This window comes from Ostrea edulis, chromosome 2 (assembly GCF_947568905.1).
Source record: "Ostrea edulis chromosome 2, xbOstEdul1.1, whole genome shotgun sequence".
NCBI classification, from domain to species: Eukaryota; Metazoa; Mollusca; class Bivalvia; order Ostreida; family Ostreidae; genus Ostrea; species Ostrea edulis.
Genome location: NC_079165.1, coordinates 17,540,804 through 17,552,633, shown reverse-complemented (window position 1 = coordinate 17,552,633; position 11,830 = coordinate 17,540,804). Strand labels below are relative to the sequence as shown.

General features: G+C 35.0%; 1 protein-coding gene across 1 annotated transcript; it reads left to right on the top strand.

Annotated features, from left to right (window-relative positions):
- Positions 1-7,191: 7,191 nt before the first annotated feature.
- LOC130051408 (merozoite surface protein 2-like) lies at positions 7,192-10,024 on the top strand. The gene is made up of 3 exons (XM_056153320.1): positions 7,192-7,196; positions 8,242-9,189; positions 9,958-10,024. The coding sequence occupies exons 1-3, from the start codon at positions 7,192-7,194 to the stop codon at positions 10,022-10,024; spliced, it is 1,020 nt and encodes a 339-aa protein (XP_056009295.1).
- Positions 10,025-11,830: the final 1,806 nt, after the last annotated feature.

Here is an 11,830-nt window from a genome sequence, read left to right as displayed (position 1 = left end):
AGCGCAGCTACATGTACACGTACGTTCTAATACGTTCACGGTGCTGTCGTGAGGGATAGCGCAGCTACATGTACACGTACGTTCTAATACGTTCACGATGCTGTCGTGAGGGATAGCGCAGCTACATGTACACGCACGTTCTAATACGTTCACGGTGCTGTCGTGAGGGATAGCGCAGCTACATGTACACGTACGTTCTAATACGTTCACGGTGCTGTCGTGAGGGATAGCGCAGCTACATATACATGTACACGTACGTTCTAATACGTTCACGGTGCTGTCGTGAGGGATAGCGCAGCTACATGTACACATACGTTCTAATACGTTCACGATACTGTCGTGAGGGAGAGCGCAGCTACATGTGCATGCACGGATCCAGAGTTTTCTCGCTCACAAATTTCAATTGCATTTTTAGTCTGGCTTTGTCTCGGTATGATTTTGATAAACAATTACTTCATATGCGTTCGGGAGATATGAAGATCTATTCACCCAAGAAAAATCCTATTTTTCTCGAGCATTACATTTCGATATGCCAGACACTCTTATCTGGAGCTTTGTAAAGTTTCCTCGAGCATTACCCCTGGACAACATGATTTTTCTTGGGTGACTAGATCGTCATATCTCCTTCACTATCACGCAATAAATGTAAAAGAAACACACGACATAGCAGAATGAACATATCGGTACCATCTACCGATGTAACAGATTTGTCTTGTCACAGATTCTTCATTAATCTCTGATTGGCAACCTATTATAAAAAATGGGGTAACCTTACGTAGTTCCAAATAGCTTTATTTGAATGATAAATTTTACCAAAGTATTTTAGACAATTTACTTACCCAACACAAGAAATGCTGACAACCCCAGTAGCTTCATTATTGGGAGCAATGAGATGTAGACGAGGTTTGATCAGATAAACTTACTGAGCGAGGAAAACGCCCTAACACCCTATCATTTTACCGTAATCCGTGATTTTCATCTTTTCTCACCTTTCACATAAATATACCTAGGCATGATTCGAAATCTAGCAGCTTCCAATGACTAGGATATTTAGATTTTCATACATCTTAATTCACATCAGCCAGGTACAAATCTTAATTATGAAAAGCTAAAATAGGAATCACTTTAGGTTGCTGAAATTCAAGATGCTAAATATTGAATTTGTCCCGTTTCCTCTACTTTTGATTTCGGTTGAAAATGAAAGGGTAAATATAATATGTAATTGTACATGCATGAAAAATCAATATTTAGCACGCACAATATCAAAATTATTGCAAATGTTGTAATTAACTAAATTTTCTGGATGAGTGACCTACTGATTTCTTGGAGGGGGGGGGGGGGCAGTTTGAAATTCTAGTTTGTTTCTCCGTAGATTGTTTGACGTCTCATTCGAGATTTTTCAATCAAATATAGCCATCTCCAGCGTTAGGTGAAAGTACGTACAACAAATTTTGACTTAGGTATGGCGTTCGGGACCTAACTGTGGGGATTCTTTGTCCTTAGGTCATATCCAACAGACCCGTGACTGCTGGGTGCTTGGCGAAGAAACAATCAATCAATCAATTTATTCTCATAAAATTTGCATATACAGAGTATACAGAAATATATATTTGTCAAAAAATATCCAAATAAATAATGCATGTGCTGAGTATAGAGAAATATTAACATGTTAAAAATATACAAATAAATAATGCACGTGTTAAGTATAGAGAAATATTAACAATGTACAAATAAATAATGCACGTGCTGAGTATAGAGAAATATTAACATGGTAACAGATATCGAAATAAATAATGCACGTGCAGAGTATAGAGAAACATTAACATGTTAACAATGTACAAATAAATAATGCACGTGCTGAGTATAGAGAAATATTAACAATGTACAAATAAATAATGCACGTGCTGAGTATAGAGACATATTAACAATGTACAAATAAATAATGCACGTGCTGAGTATAGAGAAATATTAACATGGTAACAGATGTACAAATAAATAATGCACGTGCTGAGTATAGAGAAATATTAACATGTTAACAATGTTCAAATAAATAATACATGCGCAGAGAATAGAAAAATATTTGAATACCAGATTAAAACATGTTAACAATGTACAAATAAATAATACATGCGCAGAGTATAGAAAAATATTAACATGTTAACAAATGTATAAATAAATAATTTATGTACGGAGAACTGACTCTCTCTCTATTATTACTTGTAGGAATTTACATATATCATATTCAAAAAATTCTATTTTGTAACTTAAACAATATGCTGAATTCGAATTTAAGAGCAGTTGGGTTTTGACGATATCAACTGGAAATCAGTCTTTTTCTACAATTAGTAATTGAAGTATCTTTACATATAAATGAATAACGATACTCGTCCCCTATTTCACAGTTACACAAGGTACAGATTCTAACACATCTTGGTACATGTATATTTTGCCAGTGTCCGGTTTCTCTAACACATCTTGGTACATGTATATTTTGCCAGTGTCCGGTTTCTCTAACACATCTTGGTACATGTATATTTTGCCAGTGTCCGGTTTCTCTAACACATCTTGGTACATGTATATTTTGCCAGTGTCCGGTTTCTCTAACATCTCTTGGTACATGTATATTTTGCCAGTGTCCGGTTTCAATCCGTAATTTGTGATCCATTGTTCTAAATCTACACAGCATGTTGGATAATTCGTTAGGTAATATACTGAAATATTTCTCTAGAGCTAATTCCTTCTTAAAATTTCTGTGATTCGATCCTTTAGGCGGATCAAGCAAATCACTGTCCATTTTTGTTTAAATTGGTCTTTTAAAGATTGTAAAAACGGTATAATCTAGCCATTCTAATTGTATTCCAATAAGTCCGTAAGGATGTCAAACCACATTCATTCAAAATATTACGTACAAATACTAAATATGGTGAGTTTACATAACATAATACAAAATAAAGTTTGGAGGAAATTTTCCATCCGTACGAATCGAGTAGTTTACACCAAAACGCAACCATGCAATTTTTGTATTAATCAAAATTGGGTAACGGCCTAACTCTCCATAAACCATAGAATTTGGCGTAAATTGTTTTACATTGTACATTCAAGATAGGGTTAGAAAACTTACGATGCAATTTTTCAATTAAATAACAGTTTGTATATCCCTATATTTCATATCCATACAGGGCAATAGGTTTAATAACTTTGTCAAACATATCCAGCATACAATCTATCTTAAATCATGTTTTCTATATTTTGATAGAACTCCGTACATAGCCTTTGTAGCCCTGTCATGCAATTGTTTTATATTTTCCTTGAAATAACAAATCTTCCAAAACATTACACCAAGATACCTGAATTCATCAAAAATTTCTACTTGCATACAATCAAAGTAAACTGCATCTCCTGGAGTTGTCTCCCTCTACCGAAAATGACGATCTTGGTTTTGTTTACATTTACCTTCAGATGCCAAAGTTTACATTACTTATTAAAATGTTTAATTGCTGCTGCATAATTTCTGTCAATAGAATAGTGTCATCAGCATATAATAAAACAAATAGTCGAAGATAGACACCAAGATCATGTTCTATTTGATCATACGTAGTGCTAAGGCCTTGTGTATGGCGTGTAAAACGTTGCTATATTCGATAATCACAATATCTTATTGAACATACATCACAGGATATTGAACATTAATCACAAGATATTGAGCATGCATCACAAGATATTGAATACATCACAAGATATTGAACATGCATCACAAGATATTCAATATACATCACAAGATATTGAACATATATCACAATATATAGAATATACATCACAAGATATTGAACATACATCACAAGATATTGAACATGCATCACAAGATATTCAATATACATCACAAGATATTGAACATATATCACAATATATAGAATATACATCACAAGATATTGAACATACATCACAAGATATAGAATATATATCACAAGATATTGAACATAAATCACAAGATTATCGAATATAGCAACATTTTACATGCCATACGTGAGCATCGTGCAAAGTGAGAAAAACATCCAAGTCATTTAGGAAAATTGAGAATAAAAATGGTGACAATATTTCTCCTTGACGGACACCGATATCATATGCGAAATAGTCTGAAGATTTACCATTCAGCATGGTGTTTGACTTAATACCATATTACATACTAACTATAACTTTACATTTATGACACATAACCGATTTCTTAAATTCTTTCTTATACAGCTTTTCTAAATCAATATCTATGATAGACGTCTTAGTTTTGACGCGACCGTTCAGTTCAGTTAAATAGTCACGAAACTTGTACGAAATCTGAACGGCTTTATTTAAGCAGACTTGCAACAGACTCTGCAATTAACCTATACGCATACTTAAAACGGAATGGGATAATAGTTCAATCCCTATAAGTGTTGTGAAATGTGCCTGGATGATACCTGTAAGAAGTTTTGTCATTTAATTTGACTAATTCAGTTGTAATGGTGAAATCTGGGGAAAAAGGTAAACGTCAGATGAAAAATTTATTTATTAACTGAGAAAATATTACTTCATATTTTTTTTTTAAAAGTCAAGGAATTGTGGAGAGAGAGAGAGAGAGAGAGAGAGAGAGAGAGAGAGAGAGAGAGAGAGAGAGAGAGAGAGAGATTCTTACTGCAGACTGGTTGGATGTTGCATGTTATAAAACACCTGCAATTTTGTGCATGGTTTTGGTGTACTTATCAATATCTCAAAATATTTCGGGCTTTGTACGAGCAGATTTTTAGTGTGTTTGTCTAAATAAATGATTTGGGTCCAACGCATCAACTGTATCTACTTCTATTGAAACTGATGCATTCCATTACCGGTACACAAGACAGGAAGCAATTTAAAAAGAGGTGACAAAATAAATTGATTCAACGAGTTGTTAGATTAATGCTAAGTCATCCCGAATTTTTGTGATTCAGAAAATATGGACATGTCTTTGAAGATTTCGCATCTCCATGGCAACGTTCAAGGTGTACACGTTCAAAAACGACATTGGATATTTTCCAAACCGAACGACAATGGGAGAAGAAAAATCGGCCTGGACTATTTCTACTATATGAATTGTTACAGTGTCCTGCAACAAAGCATTCAACTGTAGATTCAAAGTTTAAAAAAATCAATAAAGATAAAAACTAGAAACACACATGTACATCAAGAAAAAAACCCAATAAACAAAGTTGTTTAATTTGAGAAATGCAATACATGTTTTACATATTTTAGAGAATCATTTCATCTTACTCCACTTGTCTTTCACATTTTCTGGATCTATTTCTTTATCAAGCTGTAAAAATTAAAAACATTGCATAATTTCTATTTGATTTTCAGCTATACAAGCTTATGTATAAAAAATTAATTAGGAAACTGACACTAAACTAGATTTTATAGGAGTTATGAGATTGATTACTGTTCGTTATCTTCACCTTTATAGGAGTTATGAGATTGATTACTGTTCGTTATCTTCACCTTTATAGGAGTTATGAGATTGATCACTGTTCGTTATCTTCACCTTTATATGAGTTATGAGATTGATTACTGTTCGTTATCTTCCCCTTTTCATTTTTCCTAGCTTATGCAATATTTACTACATTTTCTAAAACAGACTATATCACCACTAGTTGTAAATATAAGGTCCACAGATCACATTGCTCATCTGATTTCACCAGTGCCCCCTTTTCCTCTAGATTTATTCACAGACGAAGCCTTCAAGTAAGGTTTTGAATGAATTGAATTCATACTACATAACTATGTTCGCAGAAGAACCCACGTGGTCCATATTTTAAAAATAACCCTAAAACTTTGGAATCTAATAAAAAATGAAAACAGATTTCAATATCTATATGTCTTTGTAAAAATCTATGATCACATTCATGACTGTAAGTGACTAAAGCCACAAGATTTTCGCATATTTCAGCAAAAGCAAGAGAGTAAATGGCATATTTCTTTTGAAATAAATTTCAATTTTGAAAATACGCGCTTTATGACGTATGCTGGTGTAAAGCGTCGAAGGTCGAAGTTCATACCCTCATGGCCCGTGGGGATCCGGATTAGAATAGGTCGTCAGTACCACTTGTTTGTCGTAAGAGACGACTAAATGGGGAAGTCCTTCGGATGAGACCGCAAACACCGAGGTCCCGTATCACTGCAGGTGTGGCACGATAAAGATCCCTCCCCGCTCAATGGCCATAAGCGCCAAGCATAGGCCTAAATTTTGCAGCCCTTCACCGGCAATGGTGGAGTGAAAAATTCTCGAGAGGGACGTTAAACAATATTCAATCAATCAATCATAACCTCATATATTTTCAAAAATAAAATTGATTTCTTAAATATGTACATTAAATTACTACCGATATTTTCCCTTTGATTGAAAAGGGGGGGGGGGGGTAATTATGTCACATCAAACTTACTATCAATCGGTCTTGCCAAACGTAAGAATGTAATCTCGTATCAAACAAAGAGGAAACAGGGGATATTCCTGAAAGCATTCATTTTCTCTTAAGATAATAAACAGAGACAACATGTGAAAGCCAGGACTTATACTTACCTCGGCATCGGCCACTTTCCTGTGTCTTCTACTCGGCAGAAAGCCTTTCGGTGCTTTCGCGTACTCAGAGTAACCATCTAGATTATTTGCATGGTTTTCCAGAATGTCTTTCCAAGACAATGGCGACTTTGTTTCTTCTCTCTGTCCCTTTGAACTTAACGGATACCACCCGTTCACTCGTTCTGCTTTCGAAGCTTTGGTCTAATATGAAAAAAATCAAGATATTTTCTTATTTACGTTAAGTACATTGAGCACTAAGTGTGAAAGTCAAACTTTAATCAGTAAAGTATATTTAAGGGTATATATACCAGATTTTAGATATGACAATTACAAAATTAGAGCGAAAAGTGGTGATCTACGTGCTTATAAATGAGTCAAATGGCACTGCATTTAACCTTTGTACAGTGTACTTCAAATTCTTAAAGTGGCCTTTTTCACTTTGATGCTGTCACAATAAGCAAGCTTGGATCTACATGCACATGTACTAAATATACGTTTGCACAAGCTAGTAATTTTTTAAAACATGAATTTTGTTTTAAAATAAAATTTTCCAAAGTTTTAAACTTACAAAAGGTGTAAAAATAATTGAAAAAGTATACATACACAACAACATGAGGTCTATGGCCACACCGCTAACCGTACCTTACTGGAATGCACTCTATAATAAGCGAGGTTCTGCTTTGGACCGCTACTTACACTACATATCTAGGGTGTTTGTATTTCATTTTGCAAGCCTTGATTATATAACAAAGAATTGCGAGTGCTGTATTGAACCTGTAACTCAACAATTGATATTTAAATTTTGGTTGACCATTAGATATTGTGAACAGTAAATCTGTAGTAAAGCATTGTAAACAATATAAATGGAAAACTAAAATTTTAAAATTTTCAACTGAAATCGTGTCCATGCCTGTTTTATCAAATTACCGATACATAGTATCTCCACATACCTACTTGTATATCGTTAATTTAAAACAACACACTATAGGAACTATAAAAGATAAAATATTGCTCCATGGGAGTCGGCATTTAAACGACTGATTTCATTTTGGGATTTTCATACCTAGACGGTAAGCAATGTAAAATTGATAGTGATAGAGGGTTAGTTTAACAGTCAACTAAGGCAGTACTCGGCAAAACTAGTTCAGTGCGTTTGAGCTGTTTTGATTAGAGACGAAACTAATGTAGTAAATCTTTGACGAGATTTGTAGAAGGAAGCGGCAATTTTGCTGAAGGCAGAATAAAAGAGTATGTATATATGTATGACTTTCAAAGTATTCAGAAATTCAAGTTTTGTCTTCACCTCTGATTAAGTGTGATAAAACCATTTCTTCTATTTTTAAACTCTTAATCACCATGTAGATAGTAGAAATAAAACGAGCTTGTTTTGAGGTCACCATCAACAAATTACGTGCTAGTCTTTACCGATATGTCATAGCTACAGTTAGGGCAAAGTTAAATACATACATCACACAAACCTTGTGAGCTTTTTTACTGTTCTTTAAATGCAGTACAAGCATATTTGAAGCATACTGCAAAATATTTGGAACCTCTTTCTTTGCAATCTGAAAATAGAACGTAATTCAAATATTAACTTTTGTATCATGTTACATATTTCAAAACGTTCCTTACGTATCCAAGGCCCTAATTACAATCCCTAGAACAGAACCAACCCGGGGCAACCGCAAGTCTTACACTGCAGCAACAACACAGGGCAACCGCAAGTCTTACACTGCAGCAACAACACAAAGCAACAACAAGTCTTACACGGCAGCAACAACAAGTCTTACACGGCAGCAACAACACAAAGCAACAATAAGTCTTACACAGCAGCAACAACACAAAGCAACAACAATTCTTACACGGCAGCAACAACACAGGGCAAGACCAAGTCTTACACTGCAGCAGCAACACAGGGCAACAACAACACAAAGCAACAACAAGCCTTACACGGCAGCAACAACACAAAGCAACAACAAGTCTTACACGGCAGCAACAACACAAAGCAACAACAGGTCTTACACGGCAGCAACAACACAAAGCAAGAACAAGTCTTACACGGCAGCAACAACACAAAACAACAACAAGTCTTACACGGCAGCAACAACACAGGGCAAGACCAAGTCTTACACTGCAGCAGCAACACAGGGCAACAACAACACAAAGCAACAACAAGTCTTACACGGCAGCAACAACACAATGCAACAACAAGTCTTACACTGCAGCAGCAACACAGGACAACAAGTCTTACACTGCAGCAGCAACACAGGGCAACAACAAGTCTTACACTGCAGCAGCAACACAGGGCAACAGCTAGTCTTACACGGCAGCAACAACACAAGGCAACAGCAGTCTTACATGGCAGCAACAACACAAGGCAACAGCAAATCTTACGCTGCAGCAACAACACAGGGCAACAACAAGTCTTACACTGCAGCAACAACACAGGACAACAACAAGTATTACACTGCAGCAACAGCAAGTCTTACACTGCAGCAACAACACAGGGCAACAGCAAGTCATAGACTGCAGCAACAACACAAGGCAACAGCAAGTCTTACATTGCAGCAACAACACACTTACACTGCAGCATTTACAAAATATGAAATGTACATTTTTTGTCGAACTGCAAACTTTATTATTACGACTAATGGTATCTGAACCCCTTAAAGTCGACTTATAACTTATCTCGCTGTGAACAGCAAACAGTCTTCATAGGGCTGACCGACACATTAATCGTAAACTAGAAATTTCAGCAGTTTGACAAAAATAGATGTACCTATTTAATGGTATACAAAATGATTCACAATCGCTTTATTGCCCATCAATGAATGATGTCCAAGTATTGAGCCATGTTTCAAAATTAACCAATTAAAATTTATATCATCAGCTGGCAAATGCTGTGCTAATAAACGTGGGTTGCAAGCACCAGTATATTGTCTCCATGTATCATACACTTGTGGGATATTCAATATTCAAACATACCGGACCCTGCTTTAAAATACTAACACAAAGAAAGTTTCCTAGTTTTGTAATTCCCTTCTTTTCTTTTTAAGCATCTTCCTTACTTGTTTCGAATTGAACGATAATTTGGATCCTGTTGATCTGAATGGGGTGCTTCCCAGGGAAGACTCGCCGTCTGCTACCGCACGTGCATGGGCCCGACTTGCAGCTGCTAGCATTTTATGTATTTCCCAACGGTTCTATTCAAAATTAGCAAATTAAGTAGAGCATATATGCATGTATATAAATAATAATTATTCAATTCATTTCATCTTTTAAAACAATGATAAAAGATTTACCTTGGATTTATCAATTTTTGATAAATCTAATTTGTCCAATTTTTCAACATGTCGTTGTCCTTTCTTTGGTTTCAGTCGTTCTGCCCGTTTCTGCTTCAGCTGTAATGGACATGATTTTGAGATCGTTATTGATAAACATTGAACTTTCATCAAAGCAAAGTTTTCAACATGTTTAGTTTCTAATTATATATAAAACATCTAATTGTGTCTGAACATGTTAAGTTCTGATTTCAACTTTATGGCTGTATTTGTACATGTGAATTGTTATTTCTCATTCGAACTCTAGTTTTCTATGAAGATTTTATTTTTCATTCCAAGTATCTAAGTTTGACGATCAAATTCCTTTTGTAGATTGAAATTTCTAATTCTGATGAAAACATGCTACAAGTCACTAAAATCGTTTTGAATTCAATGCTGAAAATATGCTACATCTAAAACATCGTTTCAAAGTAGAACATTCTTGAGATTTCATTGCTGCATCTTCAACATTGTTTCAATCTTTTAAGATACGGTATATGTTCGACGTCAAAAATTGAAAATCTTGAACATTTTTCATGATGTTTTTGGCTCCAACGTTAATCCCACAACATCACATATCAAGGTTGAATCATGATTGTTCAACATTGCAATCACTATTTCATTAGTTTCAACGTTCTACATAAATTGTAAATGTTCTCTGTCTCCAACGTTGTGACCGATCGCATACATGTATATAAAAAGCAGATGCGTGCAAATTCCGGATTTTTTTAATGGATTCTCTATCTACATCTACATGTGTATCACAGGTGCTAGCAGGTTTTAAGTATTTTTTCCATGGGTTTTATTTTCAAAGATCATGCAAGATTTGTGGATAATCGGATATATACTTCAATTCATTTTTTTAACATATTCACAGTATCAGGTGGAACGTATACCGCAGAAGTAATGCTATTTCTAAATCATTTCAAATATTGCTTTGATTCCGTAGTTTTATCGATATATAAAAAATAATTTGCATTTAGAAAGTTAGCAAATTTCCAGTTCCACGATACCAGTAGGACTAAACCCACACCAATCGCTTTCCCTGAAACAGGGGAAAAACCCAAACAAACAAGGCCCACTCGCATACTTTTGGATGGCCATTTGTGAAGAATGATGCTTCCTCCTATGTTTGCTACGATTGTACTGCATGTCATCGGTACATAAAGGTCATCATGTAAAGGTATTGTGTGTGTTTCTGTTTTATTTACTGAATGCAAAAACTGAATATTTTATTGTACAGAGTGTATATATCATAAGATAGAACTTCTATTCCTGAACAAAGTTTACTAATGTGGTTCCAGTTCTTACGGTAATTTTAAGACTACACTAACACTACATATCAAAACTAATAATTTTAACCACACACCTTGAATATAATACTATAAACCTGCCAAGTCCCAAATCGACACCCACCATTTCCTTTCCAACATCTCAGGAAACTGAAAGGTGTCACGGAGGAGACTTCAAAATCACCTTTGTCACTAGTCACGTTTGTCACTAGTCACCTTTGTCACTTTTACCTGACAGGTAAGAAATTCATCTTTGGAAAAAGCATCATAAGGTAAAATTAAATTTCGGATCGGAAACATGAATTTTCTATTAGAAATACATGTGTATATAATATACTTCCTATACTGAAATTTTTAAATTGATAAGGAAATTTTCATTTTCCGATACGAAATCTTATTTCCAAGCAAAATGGAATTGTAAGATGGGAGTAACAGAGACAAAGGTGGTTTTGTGGTCTGTAGGAAGGTGATACTTGTCTTTTGAAGTAATGATGGGTGCCGATTTTCCAATTTCGACCTTTCACCTTTCTCCGAAAATGTATTTACAAACTGTATTCGATTTGTCATCATGCAAAATCACAATTTCCCCCAGATCTTTTGGCATCAGAAAGTATGAATATTATTTGTAATCCTCAACC

Excerpts from the sequence above, each read along its gene's own strand:
- LOC130051408 (XM_056153320.1), top strand. Across the intron at positions 9,190-9,957 it reads GCATTTACAAAATATGAAAT|TCGTTCTGCCCGTTTCTGCT; the intron begins GTACATTTTTTG and ends CTTTGGTTTCAG.